This window comes from Urocitellus parryii, chromosome 4 (genome assembly GCF_045843805.1).
Source record: "Urocitellus parryii isolate mUroPar1 chromosome 4, mUroPar1.hap1, whole genome shotgun sequence".
In the NCBI taxonomy this organism is placed as follows: Eukaryota; Metazoa; Chordata; class Mammalia; order Rodentia; family Sciuridae; genus Urocitellus; species Urocitellus parryii.
In genome coordinates this window covers 47721326-47745398 of record NC_135534.1, presented here as the reverse complement: position 1 = coordinate 47745398, position 24073 = coordinate 47721326, and the positions used below count along the sequence as shown (strand labels likewise).

General features: G+C 31.4%; 1 protein-coding gene across 21 annotated transcripts in view; it reads right to left on the bottom strand.

Moving 5' to 3' along the window:
* Sox6 (SRY-box transcription factor 6) overlaps positions 1-24073 on the bottom strand; it is a 570577-nt gene that overhangs the window by 215991 nt on the left and 330513 nt on the right. For all 21 annotated transcript variants that reach the window (XM_077798166.1, XM_026399004.2, XM_077798165.1 and 18 more), the window contains one exon: positions 21565-21654. In XM_077798166.1, the coding sequence (XP_077654292.1) occupies positions 21565-21654 (90 nt within the window). The remainder of the gene's footprint in view (positions 1-21564; positions 21655-24073) is intronic.

The following is a 24073-nucleotide window of genomic DNA, read 5'->3' as shown; positions in this document are numbered from 1 at the left end:
TCAACAAAGTAAAACATATTCACAAAAGAAGTTCTATCTTCTTGTCTAGGTATTCTCTTGATACAGAACTCTTTTAAAAATATTCTATGAAATCCGAATTTTGAAAAACAATCCAGGATAAACTTTCTGAAAGTCATCATAGTTATTAATATTAGCTGAAATTTCAAATCTGATTTAATTTTTTATTTTTAAATGAGACTTCCTGATGTGAAACATGTTTGAGAAAAAAGCAGAAAAATCATATAAGGTATGATAAAACTGCATTGCACCCGATTTACTGACAACTTCCTTCAGAGTTAAACTGCTATTTATGAACAGAAATTTTAGTAATCTCTAGCTTATGTAATATAATATTTCAAGTATGATAATATGAAGAAGCAAACACATTCTAAAACTATTGTCCTTTTAAATCAAAAAAGAAACTGGCTATCTATGTTCTTGCCTTCTTGAGTCCTACATCTGTGACTTTAGTTAAAAGAGGAACTTCCAAAATTTAGATCTATTGTCATAAGGAGGCAAATTTATCTGTGGTTCTTGCAATATAAATTAATTAAAAACTCCCCTTTGGGAGCCATTGCATATTGGTTGATTGAAAAGAGACAGAATAAAAGAAACTGCTCCAAATAGCCACCTCCCACACTCACAGGCTTCCTATATATCTCTCTAACTCACTATAGTCATTCATCTTTTAAAAAAAATTTTGGTACTGGGGATTGAACCTAGACTCACTTTAATCGTTTCATCACTGAGCTACACATCCTCAGCCCTTTTGATTATTATTCTTTTTTATTTTGACACAGGGTCTCACTGAGTTGCTTAGAGCCTCACTAAGTTGCTGAAACTGGCTCCAAATCTGTAATTCTCCTGCTTCAGTCTCCAGAGTCACTGGTATTACAGGTACACGCCATTGTGCCAGGCTTCAGTACAGTCAAACAACCAGTCAATCAACAGTTGTTTTTCATCTTGGGTCAACCAGTGGACCTACATACAACTCATTTTCACATAAGTCACTTTCTAGTGGGGGAACTCAGACAATAAATAAAAGAAATGGCCAATTAAAGAGATATTAAGAGGAAATAAATGAAATAAGAAACTTAAAGCTGAGTAGATGGGAAAAGTTCCCAATTTTAAACAAGATGGTCAAAATAGGTCTCCCTAAGAAAATGACATCTGAGCAAGAACTTGGAGGAACTAAAAGTCTTCCACGAATATTTAAGAGCCAAGCATCATAAGAAGAATAAACAACGAACGCAAATGTCCTATAGTGGTGCCTCTTTGAGGAGAATCAATAGACAGACATATTAAAAACAAAAAAAGCAAAGGTGAGAATAATAGAAGATGAAGTCAAAGAGGTATAAAGGAACCCTATATATCTTCATAGGGCCTTTAGGGTCATCACAGGGATTTTGGCCTTTACTCAGATTAATATGGGGATCCTGTTGGGTGTGGTGGTACAGGACTGTAACCCCAGGAGCTCAGGAGGCTAAGGCAGAAGGACTACAAATTCAAAAGCCAGCTTAGGGCCAGCAATTGAGCAAGGCCCTAAGCAACTTAGTAAGACCTTGTCTCAAAGTAAAAATATAAAAAGGGCTGGGGATGTGGCTCAATTATTAAGCACCTCTGGTTCATTACCCAGTAGTATATATATAATATATATTATATAACATATATATATATATATTATACATACATGATATAGTATATATATTTAAATATATATTAAAACAAATATACATGTATATATGTGTGTATATACATATATGTGTGTGTGTGTGTGTGTGTGTATATATATATATATAAAATATGTACATGGATCCTTAGAGGGTTTTTCAGCAAAGGAGTGATGTGATTTAACTTCAGTTTTATAGAATAGGTAGAGTCTGATTTGTGTGTGGAAAATACACTGCAGAGAACAGCATGTATGCTGTTAACTATAATAATTCAGGCAAGAGAGATAAATGGCTTGATCAAGGTGGTGGGACATTGAAATTGGATACTTTTAAGGATAGTTAAAGAAAAAATATTTATGAAGATATTGGGCATAATTTAACAAAAATAACAAGGGGTACTGATGTATCCAGAAGTTAGTTATAGGATGAAGAAGCTCTTATTATACTTAAGCCTGAAGGATAAGTAGAAAGAATGGTGGTTCCTGGAACCTAGATAATGTAGCTGTAGGGAAAGGGTCAAGAAGAGCTCACAACCAAGCCACATCAATCTGGAAATGAAAGAAAAGAGGGGAGGGAGAAGACACCTACCTCACTGTCCTCCCACACTCCTCCATTGTCTCTCATAAATTCAATCCAAATGGAAGCCTGTCACTGATGGAGCCCATAATAATTGAACACCCAGAGAACAGAGCAAGTTTAGGTGGGTTAGGGAGGAACAAAAGGATGAAATACACCATCATAATGAGGAATCATGATTTATTCCAAGTTTGACCTGAGCACCTTGGACAGACTTGTCATTTACTGAGATGGGGAAAAAAAAATAAGTGTGGTAATCTGGGAAAGAAAAATCAGGAGTTCCTTTTTAGACATGTTCAATTTAAAAATTTTAAAGAAATATTCAGCAGAAAACTGAGCATATAAATTTGAAGCTCAAGAAAGAAGTCTGGGTTAGAAATATAAATATTAATCCTAGTTGTCAGGCATTTAAGTTACTGGAGAAAATGTGACAATGATCTATACATGCAACTCATTCTTGTTCTTTGAGAGACAATCCTTTTATTTACTTTGAAGGGAAAAATAAATAATGTTTTACTCGATTCCTTTTAAGTATCTTTGAAAGCATGAACTAAATACAATTGTTACTATTGTCTGTGTATGCTATTGTACACTGTGGGCTCCCAACATGCCCAATTCTTAGTCATCTCTTATCCCTAATACCTAGCATATAAAATCATCATTTACAAATTTTTCCAGGTAGGTTAATGAAAATATAAATTTAAAAAATGGTTGGGATTTGTAGGTACCCCTTAAAATGCCACATTGATAAGAGAATGAATTTTTGTTTTTGCGGCCAGAACCTCCTCCAATTGACTGAAGACTCAGATATCCTCACTCATCCTGTGACAGGAAGTCAGGGAGAGGCCAACAGTCACACTTTAAACAGACACTTTGAGGAAGCTAAAACAACTTTGAAAGCTTCTGCTGGTGAAGCAAAGAGCACCATGGATATTTGAAAAAAGCTGGTGGCTCTAATACCAGATGATAACATTTATCTGGCTGTTTCCTATGTTCCAGAGGCAGAACCTGCCTTTGTTTTTATCTGTTGTTGTTGTTGTTGTTTAATATTTAATATACTAAATTTAGTATTTATCAATTCAATACATGTTTTATACTATTACTATATATTAGTTTATAAACAAATATCTCTAGTATTATTTTATTTTTTCAGTTTATATAAATTATATACTATATATGTGATTTTGTATCTTTCATTTTAGAATGTTTTTAAATTCATACATGTTGATATGAATAGCTCTTGTTTATTTGACTGCTTTTTTCCATATTATGACTGCTTCTATATTTTGACAGCCATTAAAAATAATGCTATATGGGACTGGGTTTGTGACTCAGTGGTACAGCATTTGCCTCACATGCGGGGTGCTGAGTTCGATCCTAAGTATCACATAAATAAATAAAATAAAGATTAAAAAAAAACAATGCTACAGTAACATTCCTATATATGTATAAGAATTCCTTTAGGATATAAATATGTAAACATAAAATTTGGGTTGCTAATTTATAGTACATGCAATCTTCATCTTTGATAAATACAGCTAAACTGTTTTCAGAGTAGCTGAATAAAATTGTAATCCTACCATAGTTTATGAGAATTGCAGCTTCTCACACTTAATTTTTTGCTTGCCTGAATGATATCTTATTGTTCCTTTCTAATTTGCATTTTCCTGTCAGAAATTTGGAGCCAGTTTGGATCTATCAAGCTATGTCTTGATAGACATTTATTTTGGTTTCATAGCATCAGTGACCAGGAATGTTCAAGAACCATTGATGCCAAAGTCAAAAAAGCAAATACTCTAAACAAAGGAATTTGGAGAGTTTTCTTCTAAAAGTTACAAAGCACCTCAAGAGATCTTGAAATCCCCTTTGTTAAATCTCACATTAGACCTGTATACTTTTGTAACTTTGATTAGTTTCATTTCTGAACTATGAATCTAGGATAAGTGACTCTAAGATACTACCTGGACACTGGATGCTAGGATAGTATCAGAGTGCTATAAAGATCTCATTTTATGCCCTGGAATCCTAGCTGGCATGAATTTAGGATAACAAAGAAAATGTTAGATACCTGCTCATAAATGCAGACCGGTGGTTCAATCTCTTTCTCTGAGTTCTATTTACTTTGAAGGAAAAACATAGAATTTTACTTACTTCCTCTTTAGTATTTTTCTTAACATGTCCACTCTCTCAGAGTCTCTCTGTCTTTACTGTGTACATGTTTGCCTCTCTTTGACACATAGTTAAATACACAAAAATCTATATTAAACACAATGAAAAATGCACACATAAAACGTGTATTAAATACAATGAAAAATAGCATTCAAAACAGGAGGCTGCCTTGTTGACAGTTACATGAAGGAAAGATAGAAATATCAACTTTCTCATCAGTCATCAGTGGAGATGAGAAAAATTTCAAATAACTCACAAAAGCTGATATGCTTCACCAAGCACACAGTGTACATGTAAGAAAAATAGATTTTAATATAATTTCAATAGCTTTGTATATAAGTTATGATCCATTCCAACAAGATTTTAATGCATCTTCTTCAGGAGAAAAAAAGTCTATATTTATTGCAACAATATGCAAATCAGTAAAAAAATTATGAATACCAATTTCAAAACAAACAATATAATAGACTTCTTCCATTAAAATCCTATTTTCAGAAGCCTCACTAAATTTGACATATTATTTATTGGTATCTTCAAAGTACACTATCAGAAATATCTTTCTATAGATAGTTATAAATTCTACATTTTGATAGTATTAGAGATTCCCAAAAGGTTTAGCCTTAAAGTCTTAATTTTATAATACACAACAATACTGTCCAACAGAGCTTTCTATGACAATGGAAATATCTTTGTTGTTTAATCTGGTACCCACTAATCAGATATGGTAATGAAGCACTTAAAATGTGGTTAGTATGACTAAGAAACTGAATTTTAATTTTGGCTATTTTTAATTGATTTGAATTATTAAGTAGCCACATGTATCAAGTAGCTTTATTCATGGGCAGCACAGATTTAGAGTAATAGAAAATCTTTCCTTTCATCTAGCCCTAAACATTTGTTTCTAATATATTAAGCAGATAATCAGGACTGGACAATCTCATCCTAGACCAAGGATCACAACACTCAGATACTATTGTGATGACCTATTTCTCTCCTTTGATCAGTGCTGAATTACTAGGTACATACTATATAGTCCTTCTGTATCTTAAATCCTCTCATTTTACTCCTGTCATCTCACATACAGGTAGGTAGGTATTCAGGTGCCTACCTGAATGTTCATCATTCTCCTAACTTTGGACTTAGAAATCTTTCCTTGATCCTTCACAGTGACTCAGGTGCTTAAATAACCATTACCCCCTGTCCTTGTGCTGCAAGTATTGATTGCTTAAAGTTTATTTTACCATAAGGAGATTCAGTACTCACATCCCCGTTTAAGATGATAGCCAGACCAAAGGTATTAATGTTACCTTAGTTCTAAGGTAATTTTTAAAATCAAAATTGTTGAAGACAATTTGGTGGTGTAATCCTCAAAATAATAGTGTCCTCTGTACACCCTCAATTCAAAACACTCATTTTTCTATGAGTATCAGCCATTTCATTGTTATGATGAGCAAAGGAGAAGGAAGTTAACTTTTAAAATATTTTCATGAATATCAGAAAATTATTCTATGAGTAAATTTCTAGAATCAAGTGAAAAACAGCTTGCAGTATGAGATAAGGATTATGGGCATGATAACGGTCATTGTTATAGAGAGATGACAATCTTCCTTTAACTACTTCTCACAGTTTTAATTTAATAACTAACCATAGTGCACTTTATTATTAAAATTCTATTCACAGTTCATAAGTCTGTGCAGTAAACACAGAAATATATATTCCACTATTCTAGAAGTATAAGGATGCCAGAAATCTAGCCAGCAACAGAATTTCTAAAGCTTATGTTGTATGATTACTCTTGTGACAAATCCAGGCATCCTGTCAACTGTTTAATAACCAGTGATGATTCACTGTTGAATTGCAGAACAGATTATCAAAGCTGGAAAAATATGAAATAATCCTCAGTAGCAAACTAGAAAACCCAAAGTATACTGAAGGATAAGTGATATCCCCAAACATGAAGAATTTTAGTTGATAGAAAAGGGAAATTTTATGTTGGCAGAATTTGAAAAGAAAAATTATAGATATTTAAAAGAAAGCAAATTTAACAAATAAGAGTATGACATTATCATAGAGAGGATAATAATGACTTTTTGTTTGTTCTTGTTTCTGTTTTTCTGGTTTTTTTTTTTTTTTTAGCTCAAAGAGTAGTATGACAGATCTGGGAAGAGCATGAGATGTGTTCAATAATGTCTGGAGCAGGGTGCAGTGGTGCACACCTGTAATCCCAGGAGCTCAGGAGGCTGAAGCAGGAGAATTGCAAGTGTAAAGCCAGTCTCAGCAACTTAGCAAGGCCCTAAACAACTTATAAAGACCCAGTATCAAAATAAAAAATAAATAGGACTGAGGATGTGGCTCAGTGGTTGAGTGCCTCTGGAGGGAGGGAAGGAAGGGAGGAAAGAGGGAGGGAGGGAATGAGGGAAGAAGGGAGGGAGTAAGTAAGTAAGTCTGGAGTAGATGTTTCCAGCATGTTTTGATGGAAAAGGAATGAGCTTTAGCATCATATAGTCCTAGATTCAAATCTTGGCTTGGCCACTATTATCTTAATGTTGTGTGAAAATTATTTTATTCTCTTTCTTTTGTGAAAGGAGGATAATGATGCCTGCTTCATGGCATCAGTTGGAGGATGGAGGTTAAATACATGAAAGCACTGTGATGCATTAATATTTGGCTACTAAATGTTAGTTCTTGCTTAATTATTAGCACCATCCTTTCTTGCTTCTTGGTAGGTCTTTAAAAACAGGAATTTCTCATGTCCAAATGGTAGAAAATATAAACTAATATAAACCCCCTGTAGCCTAAAATAATGGTGGGCAAATAATACATACTCCAAAAAGATCTGTGGATTGGTTGAAATTCTACAAATGAATTCCTTCTTGAAAACAGGAATGGATGAGATGAATTCTAAAGATCCCTTCCTCATTTTGAGATTAACATGCCAATAAGAAAGCTTTTCTCAGTGTCAACCACAATAAGAATCAGTTCATCATGAGAGGGTCAAAGGGCTTTTTTACTCCTGGTCTTACCTCCAGTTTTCTTTATAAAATACAATACAGAGAACCTCCTCAGACCCTTTCTTAGAATTGTAGACAAATTCTCCTTTTTAGAATAAAATAAAAACATTAATTATTTCCTTCAGTATTTCATTGCATCCCATTCATCACTTCTTGTACATTTGTTTTTTCATTAGTTCTGATACCATCTCACATGAGCACTTATAGATATTTAAATTGTAACCCACATACAGAATTCCATATCAGATAAGGATGATTGCCTCCTCTTTTTCCTAGTACCCAAATTGAACAATACATAAAGACATGGGACAAGAAACAAGTATTTCAGTAAAATGCTTTTCAACATCCATCTGGGAGGGCAACCCTAAACCATGATAGCAATAGCCGAGAAATACTCTGTCAATAGTGAGGGTTAGAGAACAGCCATCATGCTTCAAGGCAAATGCCTACTGGCACTAAACTATGCCTGGAAAAATAAAAGAGCTCCTTTCAGTAACCAGTTGAAAAGAAATCCAGGACTCTCAATGAATGTGAAAGCCTGTGTTTAAGCAAAACCACAATGTGGTTATGCCCATTTCATTTTCTTTAGCTTTCTTAATAAACTTCTATTTATGCTCTCTTGATGTTACCAACTTAAACTTCAGGTTCTCAGTAGGTTTTCCCACATTTCAGCATGGAAAAACTTCTAGCCATATAGACATATGTAAAGGACTCTTTGTATACTTCACTGTCTCTTGACATCTTGCAACCTGAGCACAACAACTGCATGTTTGAACAGTATAGGTGGCTTTACTAACTGCAGTGAAAATGTGTCCTGAGTCCAGATAAAACAAATTTCTTCATAAACAGCCATATAAGCTGGAAGTGACTATAAATGAATTTCAAAGTAGTAAAAACCTACCTGTTTATAATATGGTCAAAGGTATATCTCAATGTACTTCCAAACTATAAAATAAATTAAAATCTTCATTTAAAAAGGTACTTTACAAGCAATATTAGAAATGCCCTATATTTGTAAAGATCTGTAGAAGATTTCTTAATAATAACTGTCCTATAAATAACTACATGGTTTCAAACAAATCCTAAAATCTTATTGCTCTTAACAGAAAACTGATATTTTTCTCCAATAACCTCTACTTTTGAATCTATTCAAAAAGTATGGTCAAAGCCGGGGGCCATGTGCACATGCATGGATTTGATTCCATCTATACTCCTGCCCTAATTCTTGTGGCTTGGACCCATTCCAGATGCTCTGCCTTACTCTGTGGTTTGTATTTGAGATCCCTTCTCCTGATTCACTGCATTCCCCTGATTGACAAACAGATTTAGATATGAAAACAAACAGTTACCTTCCTTTAATTGGTTTCTAACAGCTGCACTGTTGTAGTACTTCTAAAACACTGTGAAGTTGCCTCCCAGAGAAGCTTCCTGTTCTGTTCATTTCTGAAGGGGGCAAGCAGTGGTTTGGGTTTTTTTTTTTTTTAAAAAAAAAAAACAAAAACATTTGGGAGTCTTTACTGTTCACCAAGATAATCAGTAATTCTGGTGTACACAGTTTTTGTTCTACACATTTTATAAACTGAAATATATGTTTTTATTATTTTTACCCTCACAAATTAAATTTAAAAGAACATACACTAGATTTTAATTTTCTAATCTGATGTGCCTTTTAGTTGAATGCAGAACAATCTTCAAAGGGAAAGAGTTACTTTTTTTTTTTTTTACTGATTGAATATGGAGCATACTACCACTTCATTGATAAAGTAAATATAACATATTAATATATTAAATGTTATATGTAATAGTTTTGTCTTATAATGTCAGTTGAATTTTTGAAGTATATCAAACTAGTTACAACACAAGCTACTACTTACATACTACAAACAATTACAACCCCCCCCCTGCATATTAGAATAAGAGACTGGTACAGAACATTTTAAAATTCCTGTAGAAATCAAATGTATTTTAAGTATCAGCTCTGATTATTTAATCAGACAACTTGCATTTTGCCCTGGCTAATTTTCAAGGCTGATAATATTTTACTCATAAAAATAATTGTGCACCTGTTGTGATGGAAGTCTACTTAAACAAATGTTAATAGGAATGTAACTCTGCTTTAAATTTGAAAACACAGGTCTCTCATTATTATATGAAGAAATGTCTTTTTAAAACATGGGATAAATCTCATTTTAAATCTGTTCTCCACCATAGAGAAATATTTAAGAACATTATCAAAACACATATAACAAACAGTTGAAAGAGAACTAACACTGAATGATGCCTACTGAACAAAATGGATGTGGAGTTCCTCCTTCCCATTTATTATCTGTGTTCTTCTGCCTTATTCTATTCCCTGGCCAAACCATTTTAATGATATTGGATCATTTCTGTGAAACGTGTGTACTTTTCTTACTAGTTTATGATCAAAGGAGAAAATAAAAAGTGGACCTTACAAAAGCTGTACCCCTCTTGCACTTTTCTTATGTTCAGACCCTTTCAGCATTAGAGATCCTTTTCAGTACCCAAATTCTCTGAGCTTTAAAACATGCCAGGCACTCATGGCAGAGAGACAGACTTAGACCTTTCTCTGTGGTTTCTGTCATTTTGTACAGACTCTCTAAAAGCTACCAACTTGTGTCTATTCAATCCATTTCCGGGTGTAATCAACTCCTAAGTGCTGAAAAGAGGCCTGAGGAAAAATAATTTGTCTCAAGTTAAACTAGCTAAATTTTGAGCTCTGTTGTACTCATCTCTCATTGACTTCCATAAGAAGGTAGTCCTGCATTTGGCCCATCCTCTTTTAAGGTTATATTTAAAAGATAATTTTATTTAAAATTACCTAAACTTTGGAACCCTATCCTTTACAATGTCAGGTCCATACTAATTTTATCTTGGTTAGTGTGATAGAAGTTTACTGCCAGAGTTCAGAAAGTGAGTGCATTTTTTAAATGACCTAAATTCTCTGTAGTTTTCTTTTTCAATAGTTTAATGCAGACATTTGGATTGTAGGGGAATCACAAATAAACGGAATAATTGCATCAAATTTCCTCAGTGCATTAAATATGCACTCAGTGGTAATTACCAACAGTAGCAACACATTTTAAAATGTAGAGAATAATGTACAATTTATGCTTATTTCAAGGTTCTTATTCATAAAAACACCATTTGGATGAAAATATACACATTTTATTAAGTGGTTAGCCTAGCAATTTTTTTTTTAATTCAGACAAATGACCTAAATACTGAGTGTGGGAGGTCTAGCACCATGGGCCAGTTCTTTATGTGACACAGCTACCCCCTGAGAATTTGGTCAAGAGCTAACTCTATACTAAGGAAATGCCCAGGGCACACCCTCAGACCTAGGTTGCTAAACACAGTGCATTCCATGGACAAAAATAACGTGAGATTAACACTATCCCATGCATTTTTCTTCTAAGAATCAGTTGTATATAAAAATCAACACAAAGGTATATTTTAAAGCCATATACATGTATTAAAAGGAAAGAAGCTAAATTGAATTAAAGCAAATTAATACTAGTACATTTTTTCCTACTAGTACAAGTTTTCCTACCATTTTTCCTACTATTACTAACAACTTCTGCATTGACTTTAAAATATATGCATATAAAGTAAATCTCACGGTTCACAGTTGTAAAGAAAATTTATACCAACCATGTGTCCAGAAGTGTTACATGTGAATATCCCATTTTAACACAAAGACTTTTTGAGTTTTAGCTTCCTTTATAAAAAAATGCCAGAGCCAAAATTATATGAAAAACATCTTAAAAGTTTTGGATAAGACAATTTGACCTGTGCGTAAACAAGGAAATTTAATAATACTGAAAGGACTTGGGACTCATAAATAGCTAAACTATCTTTTATAATAAGATGGAAATGATGCTGCCTAAGATAGTATTCACCAGGCCTCACTTATCTGAAAAAAATGTTTATTTATCAATAAATTGAATATCATTTTGGTTAAGCCAATATTGTAAACATAAACTATACTGTAAACTTGACATGTTTGATAATACCAGTTAGTTAGACTTTTAGTTAGAACTTCTCAATCTTATACATGACTAAAATGCATTCTACTGTCATGTATAACTAATTAGAACAAATAAAAAAATCTTATATATGTGTAATAATTTCCTACAAAATAATTTGTGATATAAGAGGTAACAAATGGTCTTAAGTCCCTGTTGGCAGTAGCATATAATCAACACTCTTGATCTTATTCCCACTAGAAAACTACTAGTAATTTCTTGTGAATATATAATCTACTGCATGAATTAATATGTATATATATATATATACACATATATGTATATATACACATAATTTCTCTCTCTCTCTCTCTCTCTCTCTCATCGTTTCTCTTCCATTCTTGATAATTGCAGATATTCCAGATATTCTAATCCTCAGTAAGTTATCTAATCTTCAATAACCAGTCATTCAGGTATTTTTTAGAGAAGTTAAGCTAAAAGTTTCTAAATCCCCATCTTTCTCACTATAATAAATATAAGTCAGATTTGAGTTTATGCCTTGGGAGACATTTTCACTTAACATTCAGATTTTCTCATTTTTTCATGGAGATAGGAGAATGCTACAAAAAAATGAGGTGAAACTTACCACCCCAAAATGTGAAATGATCACTCCAATTCATAAGAAAAGTTTCCATCAATTTGCCTAAACACATTTCACTCCCAGATTCCCCTTGTTCTTTCTCTTGTCATCTCTCATTCCACTATGAGTCATACTCCAATCTATAGGTATGTATGCATGCAAGTATGGATGGAAGTACAAATGCTAGTTACTTTCAGTTCTGGGTTTATACACTAATTCTGACATAAAAGTAGCTTGTATTCAATGTACTTACTTTGATAGAGAAAAGTTCCCCATCAGCTTAAATCTAACATATATCATTAAAGCTCCAGTATGTTTTCACTAATTCCACACAGGAGGATTATAGATGTCCTACTAGCTACCACTTCTTGGTAAGCAATCTGAATGGCTTCTAGGAAATTGCTAATAACCTTCATTTTATCTAAAATCTAGACTGCAATTAGTAAGTTTTTCTTCTCCACGCTGGTATATTGTTTATTTTCATCATAGCAACAAGGAATAAAAATGTAAAATCTCTTGTTTTCATATTATATCAAAATGTATTCCTTTTTATTTTGATATATCATCAAATAGACTAATATGTATTTAATGCAATCATAATCATTTCAGAATACTCTGGATCTTTTTATCTCTAACCAAGTTTGCCCCTTTCTTACTCTAGGATATGGTTATTGCTAAAATTCATCTTTTTGAAAAGGAATCAATAGGAATATTTTATAATTGATAATATTTTTACATATAGTAACATTTTATAATTGAAAATTTAGAAATCAGATATGATTTTAAAGTTTTATGTTTTAAATTATAATAATTAACTATATGAAGAAATTTCAGATTCTTGTTTAATGAACTTAAAATATGATTATGTGGTCAATGTAATAACAATGAAAAATAATTTGAGCCAGTGTTATATTTATAACCAGAACCTGTTATTAAACTTCAGTATTTTCTTTTATGTAAACATTGGTTTCACTAATTAGATTCAACTGATCTTTTCCCCAGTGTATCGATTTCTTTTAATCCTAACAGTTAACAATGATTCTAATGTATCATAATACTTTAGACCTTAATCATATAGTAGGAATTTTTGCCAGTAGCTTTTGTTTGAATTTTAATTAAGAAGACCTTGTGTCTTCAACCTCAAGTAGGGGGAGGTTTTAATTGCTTTATGTATATCACACAGATTTCAAAAGAAGTAAAAGATGTTTATAACATAGTACAAAGGAGAGCTTTGAAATGTCTACATTCATGCAAAGTAGTATAATTCAAAAACTATGGGTGTTCCTGTGTTATAATGCATATATATTTATTTATAAAACTAGCTGTTGTGTACATTTGTTGTTAGTCAAAGGAGTCCATGATTCTACAATTATTACTCACTGTTGATCATAAGACAATCAAAAGGCTATGTTAAATGGGTAAACATCTTATTTGGGAGGAATATCAAGTTTCTTTCTTAGGAATTTACTATGATTTAGAGCACTAACTTTTCTGGATATTGGGGTCAACACATGGAAAATAAGGAGTTGGATTACATAAGGTACAAAGTGCTTCCAGCTCTAATTTGTTGATAGTCTATAATTCTGGATATTATTCTGAAGTTCTACAATTACACAGGTAGGTACAGAAAATAGTGATAAACACCCTACTACATTATTTGATACAAGTGGGAAAGTAAGAAAACCACATTTGTGCTCTCAGTCTCTTTCATGAGCTGGTGTCCAGAGCAATACAGCATTGTCTTAAAAATGGCAATTTAAAAAATTTAAAATAAAATAAAATCTAAACGTCGGTTACTATTGAACCCCTTTCACCTCTAATCTAAGCTTTCCAGTTTTTTTCTTAAGTTCCCCCAAATGAAAAAAAAAACTACTGTAAATTTATAAGTGAGAATTCAAGAAAAGCTCATTTATAAATGAGCATGCTAAGGATACAGTCATAGCTCTTACAAGATCATTCTAGTCCTTCTGTGATTACTTACAAGAGAAAGCAGCAGTTACTGTGAATTACTATTCCTAAACACAGAGTATTCTGTAGAAAAAACAGTGTATGGAATAAGTGATCAAAGTACTTAGTATAAAAACAACTAGTAAAGAGAATTGACATCTAAGATACTAACCCATGATAGAGAATGTTAATTCTATGGAAATGCTATTAGATCCATTCTGATTCTATGGTGATAACATCATTGCTTAAGTTATTTCAAGAATAACTCACAGTATTTGACGTTCAAAGATACTTCATGCACTGAAAAAAAAATCATGACTTCTGTGTTATTTGTGCTCTTCTCTGAAGATTTATGTTGGTAATCAAAACTAAAAATGAAACCAGGCCCTCAGTAGCACTTAGAAGCAGTGTTGTAATAAATTCACATTCTTAATTCAGTATTTACACCAAGCAAAACCATGATATGCTTGTACTATTTGATATAATACAGTTTTTAATTTTATTTCTTCTTTAGTAACAAACCTAACAAAGTAACAAAGTAATATTTCCAGTCTTTAACAGTGAACTATGATAATATTATTTAGGCTCTAGAACCAAATCCCTCAGACATATTAGTTGAGCTATAATAACTGTGTTTCAGTGGTGGTTTTGGAAAACATTGGGAATAATTTGTAGAATACATTTAAAAGTGTCTGTTTTGCCACTTTCTTCTGTCAGAAAAAGACTGTCATTTCTCTAAGCTGTAGGAAAGTATACATTTATGCCCATATACCTTAATCCTTAAATGTATACACTGATATATTTAATCATTAACGACTAAGGAAAGAAAATACTATTTTCCTTATTTGGTTCATATCACATAATATATTTTTCTCTTATTATCTGTGTGTTTGACAAACACAAGCACAGTTTATGCTAACTCAAACAACCAACATTACTGTTTCCCTGGCATACTGCCCAGGGAGGCTCCTTCACACCTAGGAGGGGATGCCAGTCACAGCCCAAGAAGGGCTTATATGCAAATCAAGGAGACTTAAGAATCTATCAGACAAACCACAGAAGGTTAAAACCATCCATGGCAATAGAGGATAAGCCTCAAAGCTCTAGAGGTAGTCTAATACATCACCATTACATTTAAGAATGTCTCATAACCATAACTCCCCTAGCATCTTAATTCCTTTGGTACAACTCAAACTAATACAGACAGATCAACTGTGGACCCCACCAGTACTTGTATTTTTCTGCCACGATTCTCTACCCATCTCTCATTCAGGCATAGACCAACCTAAATACTATACAGACAGATCAACTGTGGACCCCACCAGTACTTGTATTTTTCTGCCACGATTCTCTACCCATCTCTCATTCAGGCATAGACAACCTAAATACTATGTTACCTTTATACACTTCTGCTTTGCCATACTGCCTCATTTATATAGAAAGGAGTAAACATGGAATTATTTTAGTTTGTGTGTTGTGGAAAGAAGAGCCCAGAGTCTATCTTCCCCTTGATCATGCTGAAAACACTAAGGTTTTGAAGGATTTGAGAACTACTCCTTATTCTACTAATCGGAGGCTTCAGAAATAAAGATCAAACCCTACCTCCACAACTTTCTGAGTGACTCTAGATAATTCTCTGTTTCTTTTTGTTCATTTGTTAAATTGATAAATTAATATTTTCCTTACTGGGTTTTTTTTATAGGAATCAAAAAATTATAGGATTTTTTATACTTTGTTTACTTTGTAAACAATAAGAACCTTACAAAATATATTGCCATATTACTTGTTGACAAGAAAAGATTATTTTTTTAATTAGTTTTCTAATTTTATAATAAACTTGAGTATCAACTTGGAACAAACCTTAGAAGGTCATGAAGATAACATTCCACTAAAATAGGTACATCCTCTACCATGTCTCTTTTAAAATTTTCTAGTGCCAGATTTCTATTGATTTTATTTATTAATTCATCCCTTCATCCAGCTGTTCACTCATTTATTCACTACTATATTTGATGTATTTTCTATTACTGCAGTCTGATTTTATCAATGTCCAGGTAGCAATAAGTTCTTCTAAAGTTCTTCTGTTTACTAAGAACAAGTTCCCTGTTCCCTTAACTCCCTAAAATACCCTCTTATATCCAACAAAACTTCAAACCAGATAAAATGTATTAGGCCAAATCACCCTATGTTTTTAATTACTATTCATAGTAAATGTTCAAGATTATTTTCAACTTTAGTTATTTTAATAAATTCTAAGATGATGATAGATGCCTTAAAAATGTAGTGGCCCTGGACTGGAGAGCACATGCTTAACATGTATGAGGCCCTAAGAATTTGATCACAAGAACTTCCCTGACTGGCACATAATACTTCAGACCAAGGAAAAGGTCTAAACATTTTATGTTATAGTTCATTTAAATTCTTAACAATAAAATTATATGCAATACTTAAAACAATGTTAAACTGATTTGAAGCCCACTTTGAGATTGCTGCTGTTTTATATGTGCCAATTATAGCATTCTAACTATTGCTGCTACTAGAAAGCTGGATACCTATGGGGGAAAAAATGGTAGGGGATAGGGATGGGATTTTCTCTTACACAATATTAAGAATGGTAATTACCAAACAGGGGTGAGGTAGAAGGGGAAAATAGTAGGTGAAAAGATATAAAGTTGCAGTTAGATGAGATAAAATAGTCTAGAAGTCTAATGTGCAACATGAGGACTACAGTTAATAATATTGCATTGTACATTGGAAATTTGCTGAGAGGTTTTAGGTATTCTCATCACACACATAGAAAAAGATGATGTATATGGTAATTTGCTTGACTGTAGTAATTGTTTCAATATACATATGTATATAAAAAGACCTTGCTGAACACCTCAAATATAGACAATAAAAACATTACAAAAGACTTACTCACAGACTCATTGAAAATTCTGATTCGGTGTTTCCCAAATTTTAGAAGTAATCCAAATCCTATCATGTAGACATAAGAATTTTATGTAAAAGCACTTTTAAGTAAAATCTAAAAAAAGAATTGATTGATTTAATGTTTATCAATTATGGATGAATATTAAGTCATTTGCCAGTAAGTGGATGAAACTGAAGAATATTGTACTAAGTAAGCCAAACTCAGAAAATCAAGGGTCAAATGTTTTCTCTCATATGTGGGAGCTAAGGCAAAGTAAAGGGGAAAAAGGCATGGTGGTATTTCTAGTTCTATTTTTTTGAGGAATTTCCATATTTCTTTCCAAGTTGGTTGTACTAATTTGTGGTCCCATCAACAATGTATAAGTGTACCTTTTGTTCCTACATCCTCTCCAGCACTTATTATTATTTGTACATAATGATATTTTAACAAAATAGCTTAAATCAATCATCAACAGAATAATTAATGTGAAATATTAAAAAGAATACAATAAATTAAAAACAATGCTAAAATATCTGCTATCACTTATTATTGTTCTTGAGATTCTATGCAACGTAATAAGGGAAGAAGGAGCACAAACAAACACACATATCAGTTGAAATATATCTAATAAGTTCAATAAAGAGGGAAATTATAAAATAAACAAGCAAAATTCTTCAGTAGAATCATTAAATAAAGCAATAAAAAGAAAATGAAATAAAGAATCTCATTCATAAAGGCAAGCAAAAATATTAAACATTAAAGGGAAAGCATCAAAGATAATGTACTGTATTTTTAAAATAAAACATTATTCAGGGACATGTAAGAATGTAATACATTATTTTGAATGGAAACATTTAATATTATGAATAATATTATAAGGTGTCCATTCACCCCTTAAATTTGATAGAAATGTAATCTTTTTTAAAAAAAATCACTTTGGGACTTTAATTAACAAATCAATAAAATAAATCGAAGATAAACTTTGAAGGAATATGAAAATACCTTAAAAATTAGGAAAGATATTAGGAAAGGTACTATAAAGTTACAATGATTAGTATAACATAGTACTAATAAAAATTTAGATAGATAAATAGAATAGACCCAAACTCTGAAAAATATGTTCAAAATACATGATCAGAGTATAATGAAATATGTTATTTCAACTCAGAGGATATGATAAGAAGAATTTAATAAGTGGAAGAGAGATCTTTGGTTAACTGATCAAGAAAAAAATTAAGTTCTACCTCTAGTTGACATTATAAATCCAAATATATTCAAGAGGAATTAAGGGGTTAAATGTTTTAAAATAGAGTCAACTAATTGAAAGAAAATAGATCAGAATAGTATCTAATTTCAGGGCAGGAGAAAACTTTCTAAACAAATTCCCAACAGAAAAAATTAAATTAAAATGAATGGAAAGACTGACAACAAAATCACAAAATAAAGCAAATAAAAAATGCAATATGAAGCTTAATACTATTAAAATATATATTAAGAATTCTTACTACATATTCTTGCTATATATATTTTCTAGTTCATAAAATAAGAACTAGACAAGACATTTAAATAAAAAAATGGACAATTGACGTACATAGGCAGTTCATGAAGAAACAGATGTTTAATAACAAATAAATTCATTTAAAGCTCTTCATTCTCACCAATAATAATATAAAAAACCCTCATATTAAATCAGCAACAATGTGCCTCGTCCCTATCAAACTAGCAAAAAAATTTTTTTTCTATTAAGGGCAAAAGAAAAAACACTTGCAGATACTACCAGTGAGAGTACAAAACACTATATTTTTCTATAGGATAATGGGCAAAGGTCTTTTTTAAAAAGAACATATTCTTTGGCCCAGGAATTTCACTTTTAAGAATATATTTTCCCAGCAGCTCGGGAAGCTGACGCAGGAGGATCATGAGTTCAAAGCCAGCTTCAGCAAAAAGCAAGTCACTAAGCAACTCGGTGAAACCCTGTCTCTAAATAAAATACAAAAAAAGGGGGGGGGCTGGGGATGTGGCTCAGTGGTAAAGTGCCCCTGATACCCCAAAAGAAGAAAGATATATATATATATATATATATATATATATATATATATATATATATAAATGAAATGACCACTAATAGGCTGAAAAATCTTCCTAAAAAGTCATCTGTGCTTAAGACATGCTTTGTACTGACAATTTTTAAAAACCTCAGTGTTGAATACAAGGCTCAGTTAAATTATGAAAATCTCATTTTCTGCCAATAAAAATATTTTAGAAGATTACTTAATCACAAGGAAATTCATGATATATCATTAAGGTGAAAACAGATTATAAAAGAATAGTAAAAGGATGATGCTAATAGGAAAAATTAATATATATAAGTGTGTGTGTGTAAGTTAAAATTGAAAGGATAAATGATAAAATACATGCAGAATTAAAGAACAATTTTATTTCTTTTGCATGTTTTTCTGTTTCTTACAAATAAATACACATGAATTTTGTAATCAAGGGAAATAAGACTTATTGAAATACACAGTTTGAGTTCTATTAAATACTGTTAATCCACAGTAGTACATATTCCCCAAATACATCATTTAGATTACTTTAAATTTTCAGAATAATGATAACAATTTTAGTTGACTAATAATCAACTTGGTCTTACCTAGAAAAATGTATGCTGAGTTTTAGCAGTGGTTAAATGAAACTATATGAGGATGCGTCATTTTTTTCATTTTTAAATTAACATATTATAGTTATCTTTTCTGTATAATGCACATGATGGCAAAATATTAAAATGTAAGAAGAGGCAAAATGTAAATAAGTCAAAATAGGAAATTCAGTATTCTTTTATGCCCACAAAACTCAGAATAGCATACAACTGAAAGTTCATATATCACATAAATTCAGTTTGAAAAGCCTAATTTTTCATGTGTCTCACTTCTGAGATTTACAAATTTTGTGCATCTAAAACATGTACAGTTTTGGGATATTTAATTCATAATTAGATTTAAATATAAAGAAAGATAAAATACGGGAAGAAAAAGATACCTTGAAGTATAAAAACTTGGTGTTAGCTTCTACATTACCAAGAGAAAGCAAGACCCCCACCATTCATGCTGGCAAAAGCTTGCCTTTGCATAAACCATTTCTGTTCTAACTGTTATAAAACCAATGGCTTTGGAAAGGGAAGAAAATACAGAATGACGTGCAAAGTAGCACACACCATGTTATTGCAGCTGGATAGAGAATATGTTACTAATGACTTTCTTTCTACCAGTCAGTTATAAGTTGAGTTTCTTTTTTTTTTTTCCAAAATAGCAAATGGCCTTTATGAGTACAAAACAGAAGCAGTGAAATTCAAAATAATATTCAATTTCTACTTGATTTTGACACTATTAGTTAATGGAATGAGTTATTAATTATTCATTGGGGAAAAGATGACTTTCTTGTCTTTATGTTTGAGTTGAATACACCATGCCTTAATACTAGGCAATGGTTTTATAGTAAATCTAAAAGAACATATGTATTAAATACTTATTGAGAAACTATCCACAACCAACAGGAATATTCACCTACAGTTGTATGTTAAATTAATAAAATTAATGTAAAGAAGTTCCCAAATTGTTAGTATGAATCAGAGTGATGACTGTCTGTGTAAGGAAAGACTGATAGAATTAATGAATGATGTATTCCTTTCATGATACACCACAGTAGGGATAGGGTACTTCATCTTCATAAATAAATCAACAAGAGAGAGTTTAAAAATAATATCAATCACATATATAATAATAATAAAATAATGACACCAATCACATATATTAAAAATAAAGATGTTTATTCTCATCTGCATCTGAGATCATGAAATGCTAAATCTTATGAAACTGTTTGAGATTAATCAACCTTTGACCCTATAGGCATATTAAAATAAGAACCACCACAACTTACATTCATGAGTACTTTCTTAAGTGACAAGTATCATAGTTCTAAGAGCATTATATGTATTACTGTCTTGATGAGCCTGTGAAATAGGTACATTATTATCTTTTTTAAAGATAAGGAATTTTAAAGATAAGGAATACGAAATGTAGAAAAATTTGGTGGTCTACCAAAAAACACTCATTTAGTAAGTCACAGAGCCAGGATGTTTATAGGCCTGTAAACAGGTAAACAGGACCCAGAATTCACTGTATATTCTGTATAAATGTGCACTGTATAAGTATATATTCTATAAATGTACAGTGTATTGTATAAATGTTTTTAAAGGTGTTACAGGTAAACTCTTTTATCAGAAGAAATTCAAATTAATAATTGGCTTCATAAATTAGGCCATTATGATTTTAAGAATCATTACTAAGAATCTCTTTACCTTAAATAGCTCTTTACTTTTTGATATAACTTTTTTCTTTCTCATATTTTTGTTACACAAATTCATGAGGCAATATAGTCTATAAATTCTATGTTCATGGACTTATGCCAAAGGTAGACAGAAATTTCATTCATAAACCTTATAAAGAATAAAATTTCAAGGACACATTATATATTTATCATGTAGTAAATCAAGTATTAAAAGTAAGAGTTTAATGTTCTAGTATAGAACAACAAATATATTGTTAGATAAAATAACATCTATGCATTGATATATTTGATATCTTTTACATTGTACCTTTAATTTCTCCAAGAAGTTCACTGGTGTTTAGTCTTTCCATTTTTTCCTTCCAATCCTTTGAAAGTAGTTTTTCCATGCAGGAAGAATCTGTTAAAATACAAATTATTAATTATATGTATACATATAATTAAAAACATATGTATATTACGAATTCAGAAAGGCAGCTTAGGATAAATTTTCTCATTTAAAAGTGTACAAAGCTATTTTTGCTGCTGTTGTCTTACTCTATTATAAAATACCACAACTGAATTTATTTTTTCCAGACTAAGAGTTACACTACTACCCAGGAGAAAAGAGGATAATGCTCAATAATCTTTTCTTATTATCATAATTCTATTAATATTTAATCAACATTCATAATTTTTAGGATGCACCTTAAAGAGGGCTCTTTTATATGGGTTTAGTTGAGATTATATACCTTTTGATCCAGGTGATATTTTAAGTCCAAGCAAAATTTATGTGCTGTACAAGGAACAATGACAGATTTTAAAGGGGGAAGAGGCCAGTAACTACTTAATCCTGAAAGAAGAAATCCAACTTTTGTAAAATACTCATTTGGAGCAGAAAGAGGAAAAAATAAAGTCAAGATGTTCTCTGTTCATTAGTAATGAAAACTGCTAAAACTTTCATACAAAAAGTGATGCATATTTTTATTTTTAAAAGTATATATTTAAATGTTATTTGCCCCAATGCCTTTCTAAATAACATTCTAGACTACAAGGAATAATTACATTTGTTTTTGCAAAGATTCATAAAGGCTACAGAAATAAAATTTTACAATATCCTAAAAATTACCAAATTTGTCTGAGTTTTTTTCTTTCTATTCAGATGGATTTGCAAATGGGGCTACTTCTTATAACTATTTGCTTGTACTTTTTAAGCCTTAAATCTTAACAAATAGGTCATGTTTCCAAAAGAGAATGTAGATTTAAATACTGGATCCTTAGTGCAAAGCACACTCCCATTAAACTTTAACATTCCAGTGTCAAAATTCTGATAAATTTCTCTTAAAATTATATTTAAAATGGTTACTTCCAATATCAAATGCCTTTTCTCTCCCATATCAGCACCTATCTCTTTAGCATTTTCCCTTTAAATTTTTCTCCAGCTTCTAAATCCTCCTTAATTTTTTCAAAATGACAGTTAGGTCAAGATGGCTCTAAAGGGCTTTAGAAACTAGATAAGCTTTAGAAAAAGGCTTAAGAGATGAGAAGACCATTGCATGGTTAGAAAGTATTGGTGAAAAACAATTAACTTTGGTTGTGACATGATCAATCAATCAAGGAATGAATGGAATCCAGATCTGTGTGTGGTAAAATGACCGATGAAGACCGACCATACTAGCAGGCTATCACAGAAGTTGAAGTTTTGTCTAAATAGAACTCAGCTTGATTCTATAAAATTAAGACTCCTTGCTCCTTCCTTTACTTCTTCCCTCCTTCCTTTCTTTTTGCCTTCCTTCTTTTTTTCTTCCATTTTTCCTATTATTTTCTTAGGTTTTAACAAGTGATCTACCTTTGTGCTTCAAAATTGGATTCTGAGCAACCTGCAATGGGCCTACATGCATATGTATATATTCAGGTAGTATTTAATTGCCTAAATTGTCTCCTATTTTTATTTCACTTTTAGAAACGAGGTATCTAGTTTTTCTATACCTAAACCGTTTTTATGCTAAAAACCATAAAAAGATAAAATTGAGTTTAGGAGTTAAGAAAAATTCTAATCCTACCTTTCTGAGACAATTTTTTCTCAAATTAGGTTTGAATTTCTGAGAAAAACTGATATAACGTTAGATTATGGATAAGAATAATCAACAAAAAGTCTTAAATTTCTTATCCTACCTAGTTTTGTTTCTATTTTTTACCCTTTCATACATATTATATCATTGTACTAAATTGATTTTACTGACACAAATGCCAAAGTATAAATTGGTTAAAAATTGAGTTGAGAGCATTTATGATAACAGTCAGAATAAAGCCCAATTTACTAGTACTGATCACAAGTACAGAGCAAGTCCATATGCTAGGATTAGATACATACAAGATATAAAACAGGCTAAAATATGTCTCTCCTTTCTATAAATAGATTTGAAATATTTCAGAGCTCCTAGAAAAGAATGCTGAAACTTCATGGGAAAAAAAAATAGAAGTATATGAACAACAGGAGCACATGCTTCAAAAATAAATCAAACCATGTGGATACAACTTTTCATAAAAGCTACTCATGAATAAAATGGCTAATAACTTCAAAGTATATTACACTCTATTAGGAAATTAATCCTTACTGTAATGCTGAGTTTCTACTTGAGTAGAAGAAACCAAGGGGAAATTTAAAGCAGTCTTTGCATGTCTACATTTTCATTTATACTCATGAGAATATTTAATAACAACTACCGATTACCTTTATTTACAGAACAATAAAAGTCACTATATACAACACTATCAACATTTAATCTTAATTCTAGGAGATTTCAGGAAAGCTCAAAACTTTTATTACAAAATCTTTT